Below are 19,950 nucleotides of genomic sequence, written 5' to 3'. Positions count from 1 at the left end.
ATTCAGTAAATCATAGGACAGAATGGAAAAGGTTTCCATTGAGATTTAATTCTTAATCTGCATTGCAGAAATAATGCAGTTTGACTTTGCAGTTTTATGATTTGTGATTTGTAGTTTTGTGAGATATTTAGACTTCTCTGTGACAAAGCTCTGGTGGCACAACAAACTATAAATCCCAGGATTCCATAGCATTGAGTCATGGCAGTACACCGGTCTCAAGCTGCATTATTTCTGCAGTGCAGATTAAACCTTAAAGAACTAAATTATGGCATCTCTACCATACATTTACATATATCACATGCACAGTACCAGCACTGTATGAACATGTACAGTTGTTACATAGGCGGGGTACAGACCGCCAAATAGTACGTATACAATACGTACTAGGGTTAGGAAGGGGCGGTGCTTCCGCACCCCCCTAACCCTAGTACGTATTGAATACGTACAAGATGGCGGCGCCCTGTTCATATGGGCGCCGCCATCTTTACGTATCGGACGCTGAGCGTCCGTACGTGTCGCAGCCTTTATGACGTAGCGAGTGCGCCCCTGGCGCCTCGCTACGTCACAAACGCGACTCAAAAAGAAGCTCCATTTTGGAGCTTCTTTTTCGGTCCGCGCGGGAGCCGCGCCGTCTGAAGGCTCCGGCTCCCCCGCGGACCTAACGGCGGCGGCGGTCTGTACCCCACCATAGATTTGGTAAATACACACAATCTAGTGGGTCTACTCAGGAACCAGACTAAGAAATTACCACAACTCTGTGTAACTGGATCCTTGATTACCTATCTGGTGATTTTTTGCTCTATTTTATTTTTAGTTTCTTCTTTTCATCATATTTGCAAATAATGTTTTTAAATAATTGCAATTTTTAATTGAAAAGCAATATATTATATTTATTATTAAAGATTTATATTTGGGATATCACACATTTACCCATACCATCCCTTTGAAGTCATTTTGGCTTGCTTCTAAATAGCACAAGAAGCACAGTATGCAGTGGCATCACTAGGGTTGGTATCACCAGGTGCAGTAACTCATGGTGTCACCCCCACACAACCCATACCAACTTCCTCCCATACCACACCATACATAATACTAAGGACTCTGTATGGTGCAATATGGGAGGAGGTCAGTGGGGGTGGGGTGATTCCATGAGTTACTGCACCAGGTGACACCAATCCTAGTGACTCCCTGGGATGGCTTGCATATCTTTGCATAGCTGTTGTGTCCATATAGCAAAGTATAGCATCATCCAAAATCCACAAAACAGGGATACCTTTATGACCTTCACAATCTTTAGCATTCTGTATCCTTAGTAATGTTGTGAGGGTTTTTTGGTACTAACATTACATTGTCATTCCTATATACCACTGAATGTCATGGCAATACTTGTGACAAAAACAACATGCAAGGTTAAAATTATACCTTTAAATTACAGTATCAAATGTACAGCCTAAATCAGGGGTTGTTGTTGTTGTTGTTGTTGTTGTTATTTACATTATTTATACCCTGCCCTTCAGCCCTAATGGCTCTCAGAGCGGCTTACAATTATTCTTTTTAATAAGATGGTTCCCTGCCCTCAGGCTTACAATCTAAAAGACACAACACAAGAGGAGAAGGAGATAGTGGTGGGGAAGAGGATGAAGTCCAGTGGTCCTTCTCTCCATCTGATGCCTGGACCAAAGCAGATGGACTAGAGGGAGGGCTCTTCTTCTTCACGCTAGCCCTGGTGGAGCTGGGCCAGCCTATTCACTCCCTCGCAGGTCGAAGGATGACAGTTATGGAAGGAGGAGCCTCTATCTTCAGGCTAGCCCTGGTGGAGCTGGGACAGCCTATTCACTCCCTCCCAAGCCAAAGGATGACAGTTATGGAGGGAGGAGCCTCTATCTTCAGGCTAGCCCTGGTGGAGCTGGGCCAGCCTATTCACTCCCTCGCAGGCCAAAGGATGACAGTTATGGAGGGAGGAACTTCTATTTTCAGGCTAGTAAATTTGGGGTCGCAATCCCTTCGGGGCTCAATCGACACTTTCTCAGGGGTTGCCAGGTTGGAACTCCTACTCCTCCTCCAAGCAGCCAGGCCTCCTCTGGCCTGCCACCGTCACTGCCGCCTCCTCTTCCTCCTCCATGTGGCTGCCACCACCACAACCATCACACGGGGATGCTGCCTCCTCCTCTTCTCCTTTTCTGTTATTTACGTGGCGGCAGGCACCGCCACCACTACCATCATGCAGCGCTGGGGCTGCCGCCCCCTCGCAGCTACTGCTGCCATTGAGCAAGGCTGCGGCTGCTGTCACCCCCTCCTCCCCCTCCTCCTCCTCCTCCTTCTCCTTCATGCGGCCACCGCTACTGCTGCCATTACACAGGGCTGGGGCTGCTGCCTCCTCCGCCTCCTTCTCACGGCCACTGCTGTTACTGTGCAGGGCTGTGGCCACTGCTGCGGCCACCACCTCCTCCCCCTTCCTCTCCTCCTGCTCCTCCATGTGGCCACTGCCATCAAACAGTGCTGGGGCTGCCGCTGCCTCCTCCTCATGGCCACTGCTACCATTATGCAGGGTTGAGGCCACTGCCTTCTCCTCCCCCTCCTCCTCCACGCAGCTGCCACCACCGCCACCACTGCGCAGGGCTGCCACCACCACCACCATGCACAGCCGCCGCCATTGCTCTTGCTGTGGTGGAAGCCCCATGCGATGGCAGCAGTGGCAGGCCAGAGGTGGCCTGGCCAGTGCTGGAGGAGGAGGAGGAGGAGGGGTGAGGAAGAGGAGGAAGTGGCGGAGCTTCCAGTGGCCTTTGTGACTGGAAGTCCTGCCCCTTCTTCTGGTCAGCGGCCTCCCTGATTGGTTGGGAGGCTGGGAAGGGGTGGGACCTCCGGCCGCAAAAGCCACTGGGGTTTGTAGGAGGCTGTAAGTCCCACCCCTTCCTGGCCTCCCAACCAATCGGGGCCGCTGGGCAGGATTTCCAGCCACAAGGAGTTCACGGCCCAACAAAGGTTTGGAACCGCTGGCCTAAATGTGATAGTTTCATGTGGCTAAAGTGAAAATATGGTAATATGATGTTTTTACAGAAATTTTTTATAGAACAATCTTTTAAAAATTTAAAATTTGAAACTTTAATTATTTAAAACATTGTTGGGACTCTTCTTTCTCCTCCCACTGACCCTCCGCTCACTCACACAATTTGTTCAGCATTTTAAAGGGACAAAGACAAACCCCACAACCAAAAGGCAGATATTTGGGGAGCAGTACTTCCCCCCCCCCCTCCTTAAAGTGTCATGGAAAGCACAGTAAGTATTCATCTACCATTCTTCTTTTGCATATTTTAGAATTACCGTTATGGAGCTGGCTATAACGCTTACATTGGTTTAATTCTGAGTCTGGATGGAAAGTTTGGGTAAGTAAACAGTACATCAATTTATATCTATGTCTTTATAGTTGTCTGTGTATATTTCAAAAACTTGATCTTTACATGATTTTTTAATGTAAAGCTGACAGAAAATGGAACAAAACTGTCTAATAACAATTCTATCCCCATCGAAAGCCTTGTGAAAATACCAAGAGTAAACACTTCAAATCAATTATGGAATGGTAAGGCATTGTAAGGTAAATCCCACTGATTTACCATAGCTGGGACAAGTCTTTGGTTTTACTCCATAACTGGTTTCTTTGCTAGCTCTTGAAATGGCACTTTTCTTCAGTCTTGGTATTGTACTGATCTGAATGGGAATTGGTTTGGGAAAGCCATGCAGAGAATACTATACTGTATATTCAACAAGCCAAAAGACACTTCTGATGTTATTTCTAGGAGAATGCAGGTAGAAATAAAGTAGGAGGTAAGCTCAGCTGGAACAGAAACATGGTCTTATGCTCAGCTGTTTCCCTTGCTCTCCCAAGTTTCTTCCAGCAATTGGCTGCAAGTCCACAGTGTGTTTATAAAAAAAGAAAGATACACCAAGTGGCACAAATAACATACTAGTCCCTGGTACATTGTGTGTGTGTGCTCATCCTCCTCCCCATATCAGATAGTTTCAGAATCATGGTATAGGTGGTCCAAGGACAGCTGGATAATCTCTATAGCAGTGAAGTAGATTGGTTAAAATTGAGAATTTTACTATGCTCAGAAGTTAAAAATTATAGGGCTGAAATGTATTGAGAGCAAAGGATTGTTATTCTTGGTCATGTCAAATTCTCTGTTTTGGAATGTAAACAATTTGGAAATGGCTAACCCAAATGAAAGGATGTACTACATAGATAGTTTGGGGACATTGAAACTAAATATATAGATAACAATCTGATGCGAAACGCATGAGGGATAGAGACATAAGATTTGAACATCCAGTGAATCTAATATTTAATTCAAATGTAACGAATGAAATGTGAATTGTAGTTTTCTTTGTTCAAAGTGCTATAAAAACTTGGTTCACTTTAGAATCGAGGTCTCAGTAATTTGGATGATTTTCCTACTGGGAACACTGCAGCAATAAGCTGTTTTCCTTTCCAATCAGCTCCAGGTCTCCCTGATCTTTATAAACTAAAATTCTGGTTTTAATTTAATTAAGTCAAGCAAGGGTGGTCTTGCTTGACTGCATTCCTTTCCCAGTAGTCTTCCTAATGGGCAAAGGAGATGGATGACCACATGTAATGGGAAGGAAACACTCTGTCACTTTTCATATGTAGAATTTCACACCTTAGGTCTTTTGCCTACCAATGTTGCCCCTGAAATAGGAACTAGGGCAAAGGCCAACCAAGAAAGTTCCAAGCTGTGGAGTGTATTATCTTAGAATGCTGGATATTATTTATTCCTATTCATAAATAATATTTTTATGAAGAAGACATTTTGCTGTGTAGGAGAGGAACTATCACATGTTGATAATAAAATAATGTTAAATATCTTGTTTTCCTTTAAAAATGCCTCATAATACTCTGATAGTTTCCTTTATCATCTTCTTCATTTTATTTCAATTATTTTTTCTGATGATTTCAATGTTAATTTTTTTTTCTGGTAGAGCTGGTGGGCCTTTAACAAGTGGTAGGTGGTAATTCAAGAGTTAAATCTTCACCCAGACTAGACTATTCTTGGAAAAAAGGAATTATAGAGCCCATACAGACAGGCCAAAAAAAAGGTGCTTCAGGTCACTTTGGAGGTATGCTGTTTAAATGAAGCATGTGTCCTAAGAGGCCAGAAGCCATGCCAAAGTCATGCTCCAGTCCTAAGGATGCAGCTTTGGCGCAACTTCTGGCCTCTTAAGATCCAAGTGTCATTTAAACAGCATACCTCCAAAGTGACCCGAAGCAGCTTTATTTTGGCCTGTCTGTACGGGCCCATAGAGACATGAAATGTATATATATATATGCACATATTGTAGATAAACTGCTATTGTTTTTTTGTCTGATATTGTGTTCTTTTCTTCAGCTGGATGGATGGATCTCCAGTGACATATGTATCTTGGGCCCCTAATGAACCCAACTTTGCAAATGATGATGAAAATTGTGTGGTTATGTATTCTAACACAGGCAAGTAGAATAACTGTAGAGCATTTTAAGCTCTCTGGTATGTATATGTGCAGGAGTGGGGCAAGAGATTAATAAATATATAGAAAATCAGTCACACAGTAGGGTGGTTTCCTATGTAGTCATGCTTAGAAGAGACACACTGAAATCAGTGGGACTTAGGGTTAAGCATGACTGTTAGAGCCATGAAAATAAGTTGGCCTTATTTTTAATAGATCTGCTCTGGGACCTAATTGGATATATAGTTTAAATCATTATTTCATCCACATATATGAATTGCTTGCTTATTTATTTATTTATTTATTTATTGGCGTAGTACAGACCACCCAAAAACAGCGGTCTGCAGGCACCCATTTTAACTCCGGAGACCACGCGTCGTTCCTCCGGAGTTAAGATAACCTAGTTTTTCCGGGTTCTTTTACCGGCTCCCGGGTTACATCACAAGTGCGCCAATGGCACACTCGTGATGTAACGGATGCACCACAACATGTGGATGCTATGCATCCTTTAAATGAAAATGGTGGAGGCCATGCAGACAGGATGCCGCCATCAGGCCGCCACCATTACATACTAGAGTTCCTGACCATGCGGTTGCTGTGCGGTTAGGAACCCTAGTATTGCTGCCGTCATGCCCCTTTTGGCCCATCTGTCTTGGGCCATTGATTTTCTCCCATATGGGACCTATGGCAGTTTATGTTGTTTGTTGTTGCTAGCTACCTTCGAATCGACTTCAACTCATGGCGATCCAGTGAATGAAACATTTTCATGATCCTCTATTCTCAATATTTCTGTTCAGGTCCTGCATGTTCAGATCTGTGAACTCCTTGATGGAATCTGTCCATCTGGTGTGTGGTCTTCCTTTCTTTCTCCTGCCCTCTACTTTTTCCCAGCATTGTTGTCTTTTCCAATTAGTCATGCGTTCTTATTATGTGTCCGAAGCATGACAGCCTCAATGCATTAATACCATCCATTAAAACAATATATTTAAAGCAATCCTGAAATACCAAAACTAAGGACCCATTCACATTTTAAACTGGGCTCCAAATTGGTTTAAATTGGGGTCATTCACAACTGAGCCAGGTTTTCCTGACCTGAATTAGGAGGTCATTCACACTTGAACTGGATTTTCCTGACCTGAACTAGGGGTTCGGTCACACTTGCGCTGAGGTTTTCTGACTTGGATTTGGGGTGGGGGGTTGAAAATCCCCCTTAAACTGTTTTTGTTTTTGTTTTTTTGAAATGGGATTTCTTGTGGTTCTTTTCAAAAGAACCATTTTCTTTTTATGGGAGCTGTGAATGGGAACTCAAAAGTCTATCCCATTCAGAGCATCCCACTGCCTCCACTCCTCTTCCTCTTCCTCCTACCTCCTCTCCCCACGCCACCTTCACTCTTCCTTCTCTTCCTCTCCCCACCCCGCCCCTGTTCTTCTTCCTCTTCCTCCTACCTCCTCTCCCCATGCCGCCTATGCTCTTCCTCCCCTTCCTCCTCTTCCCATGCCACCTCCGCTCTTCTTCCTCTCCTCCCCCTCCTGCCAGGATCAAATCTCTCCATGGCATTTTATCCCATTGCCAATGGGAATGGAATCAGGGATAAAATGCCACAATCATGACAAATCAATGCCATGGAGAGATTTGATTGTGGCAAACCAGGGAAATAACCTGGTTTCCACACTGGGTTATTTCTGAGTGTGAATGGGCCCTAAATTAAAATCCATGTGACAATAGATCTGAACCTTAATTATAGACTGCTTTCCTTCTAACATGGATCTTATGACAACATAAACAGTATCCATAGGCTTTCCCCCTTATAAGCAGTGACTAGACCTAGTTCTACTTGATTTTAACATGAGCTGATAAAATATGTCTCTGTGCAGGCTTATGGAATGATATAAATTGTGGCGCTGAGAACGGCTTCATTTGTAAAAGACACAATAGTTCTGTCGATTCACCTGTCACTCCCACATCACCTGAGCCTCTTGGAGGATGCGCTGAAGGCTGGCTTTTGTTTGATAATAAGGTAACTAAGTCATAAGAAATAGATCAATAAACCATATTTTTCAGATATTGTCACATGTGTGACAATTTTTAAAATAAATTAATAAATAATTAATTATCTGTGCCTGTTTTGTATCATTACATGATAGATGATATTGAGGCTGATTCTGAATGATGACATAATTGACAGCATTATGAGGTTTGTTTTTCTTTCATCTACAGTGCTTCCGAATATTTGGTTTTAATGAAGGAGAGAGAAGGAACTGGTCTGATGCACGCACTGAATGCAAAAACCTAGGAGGAAACCTGGCTTCCATAACAAGCCAAGCTGTTCAAGGTGTGATGTGCTCGGTTCATTTAAACAAATTGTTCATATAGGCTTAAATGTTTTAAAAATCCAAGACTCCCTACTAAAGTTAACTTTGTAGCTTAGGTTCTCTGAGAAGCCACAGAGCAAACAAAAGGGTAGTAGTTCCAACAACATAAAACATGAGCTCCTTCCATGTGGCTGTAGGTCCTCCTTACTTAAGCAGTATGAGAAGAACCCACTGCTGAAGCTTTTATCCCACAAAAAAGGTATAATAACTCTCAGTTCCTCTCAAATAGTATAACGGATAGATGTTAGTTTAACAGTGAGTCTAACATTATCTAGCCTGCAAGATACTGTCTGAGATGAGGGACAGACTGCCGAAAAGGGTGGCCTGCCTTTTAGTACATGTGCTGCTAATTTCCTCTGGACGGAAGCCACAGCTGCCAAACTGCATGGCTTCTCTACGGAGGAAAAAGAACCCAGAAAAACTGGATTCTTTTTGTGCCACAGGGGCAGCGTAACAAGTGTGCCACTGGTGCATTCATTATGTAAGCACCATGCAGCAACATGCAGATGCCGCACAGCGCTTACGTAACAATGGTGGCACCTGTGTACATAGGGAGCCACCATAGTTATGCCACCCACACGTACCAGGATTAGGGACCATGCAGTTGTCACACAGCCCCTAACCCTAGAATTGGCGCCAGTATGCTGCTTGTTGGCGGTATGTACTGCGCCTGAGTGACCTAATTAAGGTGTGTCCAGACAAGACTTTTATGCGGCAAACTCCCTGCTTGATTCATCAGATTTTAGCAAAATGGCATTTATTAGTAGTCCTGTCATATTTTCCTTTCCATCTTTTCCCCCACTAAATATTTTGTTAAAAAAGAAGAGATGGAATATGTGTATTAAGGACTTTATCACATGTGGCTGTTAAACCAGGATTAAAGCAGGGAAATCGTGCCTTTGGCATTACCTATCACACAGTGTCTCATCTGTCCAGTTGCTGCTGTGTCTCCCAAGTATCTCTGTCAATTATCATGAATGTGCCCCTTCCTGGAGCGGTAAGACCTTGGAACATTGGTACATGTGCTGGTAACCTCTCAGCTCGATTTTTGTAACATGCTCTACATGGGGCTGCCTTTGTGTCAAGTTCGGAAACTTCAATTGGTACAGATATGGCAGCCAGGCTGGTTACTGGCACACCTAGATCTACCCATATCACACCAGTTTTAAAATCCCTTCACTGGCTGCCTATTAGCTTCCAGGCAGGATACAAAGTGTTGGTTTTAACCTTTAAAGTCCTACATGGCTTGGGTCCTGCCTTCTTATGGGAACACTTTCTCCCATATCATCCTCCCAGCACTCTTCGTTCAGCGGGGAAGAATCTGCTTCAACCGAAGAGGACCAGACTTTCTGCAGTGACCAAGCATTCCTTTTCAGCAGCTGCTCCTAGACTCTGGAAGGACCTGCCGGACATGATCCATCAGATTACCACCTTGAAAACCTTTAAGAAGGCTATTAAGACAGATCTCTTCTGGCAGGCCTTTGCAGACTAGACCATCTTGCTGACTCCCCCTCCTTTTTCTCCCATTATCTTCCATCTTTATCTTTATTTTACCTGGACCCCACTAGAAACTCCTATTTCATTTTAATTGTTATTGTATATTAATGGTTTTAATGCCTCTTCTTGATTTAATCTCTTTTTAGCATTAATTATGTTTTTATGATTGGGGGAGGGATGGGGATCTTGGAATTTTTAACATATTTCTTTTTTAACTGTATTTTGTTTTACTGTTGTAATCTGCTTGGATTCCTCAAGATTAAGTGGAATATAAATAATAATAATAATAATAATAATAATAATAATAATAATAGGCCCCCAATTGCGTGTACATTCTAAGAAAAGAAGTGTGAAAATGATGGTGGCTGCAGTGCCAGGATTGGGCAGTCATGTAATGCCAGTCCCCACCACACTCCCTCTTCTACCCTCTCTTTTTTCACTATGTTATTTTCTTACCCTTTTCCCACTTAAATCGCATTGCCACAATTGCTGAATACAGTAAAAAAAAGAAAGAGAAAAAGAGGGGAAAAGGCAATGGGAAGAGAGGCAGGTTAAGGAGCATGCTGAGAAAGTGAGTCCATTCCTGGAAACAGCTCTTGCCATGTCTTGCCATGTTGCCATGTTAATGGAGAACGTGTTATAAGGAAAGCTCCCAAACTAGTATGTATCCTGTTTCTATCTCTAAGGAGTTTTTAGCACAGCTAAAAAACACGGCTTACCTTTCCCAGTTTGAATCTTCTTCTCGGATGCAGCTGGATATTATTACTCGCATTTTGCCACTGGTGCCTCCTTTTAGGTGCCTCTCACCTAAAACCCATCTAAATCCCAGCTTGAAGCCATACGGCTGATTTGCAAAGTGGAGAAGCTCCCGACTTTGCAAATCAACCAGCTGAGTGTGGCTGTGAATCATTCCAAGTCTCAGAAAAGACACAATTACAGTTTTGCTCCTCTCTCTGAGGTTATTTTCAAATCAGGACTAAACTGGGGACAACAGATTTGTAAAGGAGAAATGTGCAACCACATTTGCACAAATAGCTAACTGCTATTAGATAGAGAAAGGTAGCTATGGATGAAGGTAAGCAGTTAGCGTGTCTGCAATCTCTAGAATCACCCATTATTTAGCATGCCAGCTAGGACTGATGAAGGCTGGAGTCATTGAGGACCTGGAGGGCTGCACTCCCCCACCCCCACATGAAAGGAATATTTTCTGAAGAGATGAACAAAATGTAATCAGTTGAGTTGATTATATCCTATATTCAAAGACATTATTGCACATGCTTTATCCCGTCATTTTCCCTATGGGATACACATGTATTTAATTTCAAAGACAGGCCTTACTGCATTCTCTAACTGACTAACTGAAAGAAAGAAGTAGTTGACTTGAGCCTACTTGAACATGTATCTGGGGAAATAGGCTCAAGTCTATGAATATTCATGCTACCAACATCTTTCTTTCAGTTAGTCTCAAAGGTGCTACAAGATCCCGTTGCTTATATCCAGTATTGTTCACTTGTAGATGAAAGACATGTGGTTGCCAAATACTTCATTATAAAAAGTTTCTTTATTTTCACTCAGCTTTCCTTATAGTACACATAAAAAGCACTTCAACTGACCCCTGGATTGGACTGAATGATATTAATCAGGAACACCATTTCTTATGGACAGATGGAAGTGGTGTCTACTACACAAACTGGGCCAAAGGTTCCCCCAGATATAATGTAAGTTGTGACTACAAAGTCTTCCCATCTTTTGTTGGATGTAAAATATCTCCTTGATGTTGTGTTCCTCTGGCAAAACTGCATATATGACAAAATTCAGTGGCCTCACACCTTAAAAACTTGTTTATAGTAGCACAAGCTTTTATGGACACAGAGTATACAGAACAGGCAATAAGGTTACGATCACATTTTTAAAAGATTGTCCTGAGGAAAAAATTATTCTGTAGTTAAATTTGGTCAGAATTAGACCTATGCATTAAGTGCACAAGATTAAACAAGAGTCTAGAACAATAGAAGAAACCATCAAAGTGAGTAAAAAATAAAATAAAATTATTTTGCCTCCTTGAATCCTCCAAGCAGACATAAAGCATTCATTTTCATTTTTAAAAAATGAAAAAAGGGAACTAAGACCCAAAATGGCAGTGATATGATGCTGTACATTATCTTAGATAAATGTCTTCCTCTTAGATAATTTTTAGAAATAATTTGGGAATGTAAATACATGAACATGCATCTTAAACATTTTACTTACCATTCTAAAATAATATATTTCATAATTGAACTTCTTAGAGTTTTCAGCTTTTCCCTTGGGAAAACGGGGGTTTTTTTTGGGGGGGGGGGGGGGGGGGTCATAAATTTTTTGACCCCCTCCCCCAATTTTCACATTTCTAGGTTTGGCCAAGCCATGTAGGGCACTCCAGATGTTACTGGGTTGAAGTTCCCATCAGCTGTATCCACTACATGGAATGGTAAATGATGATGGGAGTTTTATACTAATAATATTTTGAGGAGCATATATTTAGTGCTGACATTTGATCCCAGCCCCCCTCCCTTTAAAACTCTATAGTTCTGTCCACAACTGTTATACCTTTTCCAGGGTAATTTTCAGGTAATGATTATGTCAAATTCTGCAGCTTCATCTGAGTCTTGAGCATGGAAATTGAAAAGAATGAAGCAAGGCTCAGACTTTGGAGGGAAGCGTGTAGTTCACATTGCCTTTGATTAGTCACCTTACAACACATGTATCCAAATTTAGCATGGATGTTAGGATGCATCCCATCCCTGAGGATCAAATTCCTTTTTTCCTGGCAAGAAGGAAGTGTCCAACAAATCAAGGAGTGAAATTCAGGGCAAAGCAGCTGAGACAGTAAAGGAATTGTAAAGAGAGGTAATAAGACCAAGCATCTCAGTCCAATGAGCTTTTGTGAAGAGTTGGGGGTGGGGGAACAATTAGGCAACAACTGAGCAGTTCTATAGCTTGTTCTATTACCTCCCTCCTTTGTGGAACATCAGTGGGGCCACACATCACAGTACAAATCAGTTTCTGTTTCCTTCTCCTGGAAATTTAATTTAATTTACGTACTGTTTTTCTTCAACATAGGATTCAATCTTCTACAACACAGTACAACTAAAAAAAAAAAAAACTAAAAAAAAACACCTCAGTACAAAAGTTAAACGAACATTAAATTGAACTTCTATTTTAAATCAAGTTAAAGATACAAGTGAAAAGCCATTTAACACATTAATAAAATAGAAGCACAACTCCCATTAAAAGTGCCATCTGCTGCAACATATTAAAAACTGAGTGCCTCCTAAATAAAAATGTCTTTACCTGCCAGCCAAAACACAGTGTATGCATGTGTGTGTCTGTGCATGCATGCGACTGCGTGTGTGCATGCAAGTGCATGCAGCAACTACTGGACTTGTAATGGAAGCATGCTCCACCACTTGGGAGCAGCCACCATGAAAGCTTTCTCTTATGTCTTTACCAAATATACCTGTGATGGTGGTGGGACTGAGAGAAAGCCCCCCCATAGATTTCAAAGAATCTCTGGTTTTGCTAGCACACACTAATCATGCAGAAAGCATTATATTTTAGCCAGACAACCACAAACAATAGTTTCTAGGAGTGAATGGGATGCAAAATGTAAAACATCATCAGAAATATGGGAAGGCTCTTGTAATCTCACACAGTCAGAAATTTTTCATTTTCATGTGTGAGAGGAAATAGGCAAATGTTTACATCCCTAATTGTTGAATGTGGTCTATGTCTTCAGTCTCTACGTTGGTATAAATTTAGAACCACATCTGATCCTAATGTCATCCATCAGTATTTGACAAGTAATACAACTCTATTGAGTCTCTGAACGATAGAGGTTCTGGGGTATTTGTCAAAGCCCACTGCTTTTCTTTGTTCCCACTATGGCTGCATCTGCACTGCAGAAATAATGCAGTTTGACACCACTTTAACAGCCATGGCTCAATGCTATGAAATTCTGGGAACGGTAGTTTTTTGAGACATTTAGCCTTCTCTCTGAGATAGCTCTGGTGCCACAACAAACTACTATTCCCAGAATTCCATAGCAATGAGCCATGACAGTTAAAGTGGTGTCAAACTGCATTATTTCTTGCCAGTGTCAGTGCCCCCTCATCTGAAGAAGATTTCATCAAATGATGGAGACTGATTTTGGGCTAAGCCCAACAAGACAGTGACATTTATCTACAGATCTTTTGATATCACTAAAAAAAGCACAGCATCAAAATGGAAGCAAGAAAATTAGCATAAATAGACAATGAAAAACATGGCAGAAATGATTCTTGTTCATTTCCCAGGGTGATTGTGTTTCTATGGTGAAAAAGCCTGAGATGTTAGTAGGAAATTGGAGAGACGAAAGATGTAGAACTAAGAAAAGCTACATCTGTCAAAAGAAGACTGGTGAGTTTTGAAAGTGACCTATTGGTGGCAGACTTCCCCCTATCTATGATCTTTCATTTGAAAGCAACAACAGAATGTCCATGTGTTGGCGCCATTGCTGCTATGCACACACATGAACATTAAAGCAATTATGAAAATCAGGACTTCTGTTAGAATTCTAGAAGTTAGGAAGCCAACGAGGAACGGTCACTTGACCTTTCTTGAAAAAGAATTTCAAATAGGCCTGTAGACTCCTTGCTAGACATTTAATTGGCCTCTATTATAACTATAAATTAAATTAATTTGTGACTATCCTATTTTTATAGTTTTTTGTGGTTTTTTCAGGCTAGAAACATGGCCACATAACCTGAACCCCCCTCCCCCAAAAAACCATGGATGCCGGCCATGAAAGCCTTCGACTTCATATCCTATTTTTACTTAGAACTTAACTAAATTTATATCTTTTGATGAATTTTTTTTTTCAGATGCAAGGCCTTTATCATTTTTATTTCAGATTTTTAAATGGAATTTGAATGTTGAATCTTATGAGATAGTAGGGTTCATAATTTTAGCCTGAAGTGATATCAATTCATATTTTTAAAAGCTGCATGCAATTTAAACTAAAGTCTGCCTTTCCCCTTTATTCTTTTTGCTTTAGATACTATATTATCTCAACATGAAACAACACTTCCAGCCGCTGAGTATACCCTTTATGGAAACAGCAGCTATTCTCTTGTTAGCCCCAAAATGACATGGGAAGATGCAAGAAAAAAGTGTAAATCTGAAAATTCAGAGCTTGCCAGCATTTTAAATCCTTACACGCAGTCATTTTTATGGCTACTGGTTTTAAAATACAAGGAACCTGTGTGGATCGGCCTAAATAGCAATCTGGTAAGAACAAAACACTTTTCATCCATATAAAGGGGTTGCATTCAGAAAGGTTAGTTAGAAAATACCAGAACATGATAGTAATAAATGACTTTATTCAGAGTAATGTATATTAGCATATCTTGAAAAACCATCTTTGATCAAAATCTGCAGGTAATGTATATTAATACTTGTCTATCTTTTTGAGAGCTAAACTAAATGTACATTTTGACACAAATTTAGCAATGTTTCTAAAACAACTTTGGCAACATTTTCAGCCCCCTAGACTTCATTTGCCATTTTGAATGATATGCTGGGGCTGGCCATGTATGCACTGATACACATGGATCTGCCGGCATTTCTCCAGATTACTCAAGAAGATACTTTGAGCACTTTCCTTGTTGTTAGCTGCCATCAAGTTAACTATCCCAGTGATTTTGAGTGGGATAGAGTTAGAACTTTTATGGGATAGAGTTAGAACATCCTAGTGACCTTCTGAAGATTGTTGAATGGGTTTAACTTGAGTTAAATATTAACCCATAAAATAGCATCAGCATCTTGGAAACAGCAATCATATTGCAAGTGAACTGAGCAGATGGAGTGACATCTCTCCATATAACCTATTTCCCAGTAAAATTGGCCTCTGCACCACTCACACAAGTTGCTCCCTCTGAGGTCACAACAAGGCATCTAGCCATGTGATCAGTGCTGGGTGCCTCATTTCTGATCTCAGAATGAGTGACCCACATGAGTGACAACAGTGCCAGGTGATATAGCAGAAAGCATGGCAATGCCACCTGGCATCACTAAGGAGTGTGAAGGTAATGGAGGAAAATGCAGGGCAGCTCTGTATTTTTGCTTATGTCTAATCTACTTTAGAAGTGAACTTCTGTGTGCATTATACTTGTAGACCGATGAGAAATACAAATGGATAAGTAACTGGAGGCTGATGTATACCAACTGGGCTGCTGAAGAGCCAAAAAAGAAAATTGCCTGTGTCTACTTGGACCTTGATGGTCACTGGAAAACAGGCACTTGCAATGAAACGTATTTCTCTGTCTGTGAGAAATATCATGGTAAGAAAAGCAATGTATTTTTTTACATACACAATTGGAAGGAACAGGCAGGAAACAGGAGTAAGGCAAACCCCATGCTTCACTAATTACTGTATGTACTCATGTGTGAGTCAATCTCGGGTATGAGTCAAGGGCAGATTTGGGGCCAAAATTATGGATGGATAAATTGGGGGTGGGGGTGGTGGCTCAGCAGTTAAGACACCAATTTAGAAGATCAGAAGTTGGATGTGCTGCTCTGAGCAGATAAACCATTCTTACCAACAATTTGTTATGGTATCTATAGGAATTTGGGATGAAAACTATCCTTAAAACATATGTGTTCCATTTTAGGTATAATCCCAACAGACCCTCCTGAAGGCCCAGGAAGATGCCCAGAATCAAAAGTATACCACAGATCTTGGATTCCTTTTCGGGCTCATTGCTATGCTATCTACCCTATGAGAGTAGCCTGGTCTAGAGCATCCATGCTATGTGCTCATCTAGGTGAGTCATATTTTGAATTAGAGCATAATACCATTTCATGCAAGGGAGATCTTAACTAATTTGTAATACTTCTAGCATCTCCTTGGCTTGAGATGAAATAGAGCAATATGCCTGGGTATTACATAGAGGACAGCACTAAGGAACTTTATTAGCTAATTACCATAACACCGAATAAGAGTTCTCAGCAGCATTTATTGGGAGTGTTCAGCCAAAAAGGACCTGAACTATAACAAAACAATGCCTCCAAGTCCCATTTCAGCTAAATTGTCCATGATAGATGGTATGAGAAATATTTTGGGAGAGGGGACTATTGGATGTTTTTTCATCAGATTCTCTAGAGAGTCTAGATGTACTTGGAGGTTTTTGTTTTTTTTAAATATATTTGCCCTGTATAAGTTGTTATTGCTCTTCCATGTCTTTTCAAGCACCATGTGAACAGAACGTTACCTGTCATGAGGATTTTTTTTGGGGGGGAGGGAGGGGTCATAATGCTAATGTTTTTTTTAAGAAGCTTAACAACAAGGCTTATACATTAAGCATTATATGAGTAATATTTACTTATTATGTTTAAAATATTACCAGAATAGTTTTAGAAGGACATTTTTCTATTTTTAAGTATGATTTCTTTATTTCAATAAATATGAAACAATAACACATTTCTCATATTTCTCAGGTGGCACTTTGACTTCCATAGAAGATTTAGCTGAAATGAATTTTTTGCTGATACACACTCAAGAATTCACTGAAACAGAATTTTGGATAGGATTATTTAAAAATGTGGATGGTAATTGTTTAACTTTCAATATTTATCTGTACTGCAGCATGTTAAAATATCAAGCACACTTTGTTGCTGGAATTGTGCTAGCAAATTTGCTTCATTTTGGTTTTGGCTTCTCACCAAGTGTTCAGAAAAAATCTCATCCATTTCCCAAAAGTTTTGTCTTGTATCTTGATATTGCCCCATATAGGTTCTGACAACTAATCTTATCGTGCAGCCACTTGCAGATTTGGTCACTTTTCACTTCTCTGGCTGGATATTTAAATCTATCTCCCAAGCCCATACAGGAGTGCAAGATGGTTTTAGATCTGAATAGAGAACAACTACTGTATAAGATGTTTTCAAGAAACTAATAACATCATTCATTCATTCATTCATTCATTCATTCAAAGAAGATGTTTCAAAAAATTAGCTCAGTTTCTCTGAGCATGTGCTCCATAGAAGACAACATGAGTTTCATTACCAAGTATGCACACAGTTGCATTTTTGTTTCTGGTCTGCTGAACACTGACCATGCATGCACATTTAGTATTATGAAGTGTAGAAAAACATATCAGAAATATAGCATTCAGCTTGCAATATTCCTGAGCATTAAAATATAGATGCATTTAATATTGAATCAGATAACTGACTATTTAAGCAAAATATCTATTGATAGTCAGTACTATTTTAAAATTCTTATCTGTTTTCAAAATCAGTTGTAATTAAAAGTGCAGCATTTTACAGCTTCCATCATTATACAAACCTCTACCCTTTGTTATGACTAGAAAAGAGTTTTCCAACTGAATGCGGATATAATTCAGTGCATGCTTATATGGGTTAGCTCCTGAATGAGCATGAAAACACTGGACTACTTGACACTTCAAGTTTTCTCATATTCATTTTAAAAGTAAACTTCCTTCAGATGCTACAGCTTCACTGAGAAACACAACATTATTAGGAATTCTGCACAAGTTGAACCATAAATAAAATAATAATAATAAATAAATTATTTATTTATAGCCCGCCCAATCACAAGGAATCCGGGCGGGTTATAACAATAAAAATACATAGAAAAATTGACCAAACAAATTTTGTCTAATTCTTTTTAAAGGCTGCAGTGTTGCACCCCCACACGGAACTGAAGATTGGTAGCTTTTTGAATGTCTAGTTGGTCTTCATGAACAATGTTGAGGCATAGCAATTTAGATTTTGAGTAGTTAATTCGGAAACCTGCAAAAGTATCAAAGGAGTTTAATGGTGTGTAAGGTAGAGAAGGATTGTTTGAGTTGTTTCAGGAGGATGATCACATCATCTGTGAAGATATTTAATTTATGAGCTGTTCTTCCTATTTTGGGTCCCCTTATGTTTTCATTTTCTCTGAGATGGCTAAGGGCTCTATTGCTCTATTGCAATAGCAAATAACAGTGAGAACAAGAGATTGTTTAATTCCCTTTTGGAGCCTAAAGGTAGAGGAGTTAATGGATCATAATGAATCATGTCCCTTTCAGTCAACCTTGACAAGAATTATTCAGAGGTTTACACAGTGGTGCCCCCATCCCCATCCCCAAGGGTGGGCTGCAGGGCAAAAGGGTACATTCAGCCCTCTCAGCAAAGATCTCCTTGCCCCATCAAAGCCAGGAGAGGGGCCCAGTGGGAGGAGGGTCAGATTGGGTGACACCCTCTTTTTCTGGGGTGCATGGGTGCTGTCCACACTGACACTGGGTGCTGTGCACACTGACATTGGGTAAAAACCATACACTCCCAGCCCAAGAGGAAGGCAGTGGTCAACCAGTGCTTCTGAACCTTACTGGCACCACTGGTTGACCCTTCCAGGTTGAGAGTGTGTAGCTTTCACCCAGTAACCTTCAGTGTGTTTCCTCTATTGGGGATGCTTTGATTGAGAGTTCCCGCATGGCAGAATGGGGTTGGACTGGATGGCCCTTGTGACCTCTTCCAACTCTATGGTACTAGGAGACTGGAGTGGGTCCCTTTATTCCCACTTCCTTATCTGTGTGACTCTAAAAGAGGGCCCCACTGCAGCCTGGCTGGGCAGAGGGCACTCAGATCCCTCTTGGTTGGCCCCTCAGTGAGCACCCGGCCACCAGGAGGATGGATCCTGACCGGCCAAGCCTCTACAGCCTCCTCTGTCAACCACTGTTTTCATTGTGATCATTTCCAAGTAAGGGCACATGGAAAGACAGATTTACATTTTTTTTTTAAAAAAAATGTCCAGTATAAAAGTTTGCAACTCTTTCAAAAACGAACTTCTTTTTTCATTAAGAAAGTAGGATGTCTATGTTAAAATTAAAAATTCAGTTAGCAGTGTAGCAGAAGAGTGTTCAAGTAACATAAATGTGTAATAGTTATGCTGGAGAAAGAAAGACATTTAAGAACAATATTTTTTTTAAAAAAAATTCTGTCAAGATACCTGTATAAAATTTCCCAGTTCTTCCTTACCACTGCATTTCTATACACCTACCCAAAACCTGATTATGAGATTCAGACAACTATCAAAGGAAGGGTCCCATATGGCCCAAGGAAAGGAAGCGATGACAAAAATGGATTAATAAATCAGTCAATAACCCTTGTCTCTCTCTCTATATCCCTGTCTCTCTCATGAACAGGCACATATGAATGCAGAACACATATTTTTTTGCCCACAGTGAAAAAGCTTGAGGGGCAAAAGTCAATGTATATTTTAAAACTGTATTTCAGTATCAATTTACAACCATTATACTGTTTTTTCCCTTTTTGGTCACTTGTTTTCATAATTAGGAGAGTGGATTTGGCAAGATAACACTGAAGTGGATTTTATGAACTGGAAATATGAAGTACCTAGAACATTTTTTACACCATATGAACATGATGGCCATAGAGTTACTTTTCGAGAACAATGCATTTCCATGAATAGCCAAAATGGGAAATGGATTGGTGAAGGCTGCAATTATCCAGAGAAAGGATTTATTTGTAAAACATCCAAGA

The 19,950-nt window shown here is 40.7% G+C and overlaps 1 protein-coding gene across 1 annotated transcript in view; it reads left to right on the top strand.

Annotated features, from left to right (window-relative positions):
* Positions 1-19,950, top strand: part of LOC121934054 (macrophage mannose receptor 1-like) — a 59,044-nt gene that overhangs the window by 33,122 nt on the left and 5,972 nt on the right. Inside the window, exons 18-28 of the mRNA XM_042474038.1 lie at positions 3,316-3,383; positions 5,403-5,503; positions 7,375-7,517; positions 7,718-7,832; positions 10,945-11,087; positions 13,701-13,803; positions 14,441-14,673; positions 15,560-15,725; positions 16,056-16,208; positions 16,882-16,992; positions 19,744-19,950. Of these exons, the coding sequence (XP_042329972.1) occupies positions 3,316-3,383; positions 5,403-5,503; positions 7,375-7,517; positions 7,718-7,832; positions 10,945-11,087; positions 13,701-13,803; positions 14,441-14,673; positions 15,560-15,725; positions 16,056-16,208; positions 16,882-16,992; positions 19,744-19,950 (1,543 nt within the window). The remainder of the gene's footprint in view (positions 1-3,315; positions 3,384-5,402; positions 5,504-7,374; positions 7,518-7,717; positions 7,833-10,944; positions 11,088-13,700; positions 13,804-14,440; positions 14,674-15,559; positions 15,726-16,055; positions 16,209-16,881; positions 16,993-19,743) is intronic.

The sequence above is a fragment of the Sceloporus undulatus genome, chromosome 6, assembly GCF_019175285.1.
Source record: "Sceloporus undulatus isolate JIND9_A2432 ecotype Alabama chromosome 6, SceUnd_v1.1, whole genome shotgun sequence".
In the NCBI taxonomy this organism is placed as follows: Eukaryota; Metazoa; Chordata; class Lepidosauria; order Squamata; family Phrynosomatidae; genus Sceloporus; species Sceloporus undulatus.
This window is presented reverse-complemented; position numbering and strand designations above follow the sequence as displayed.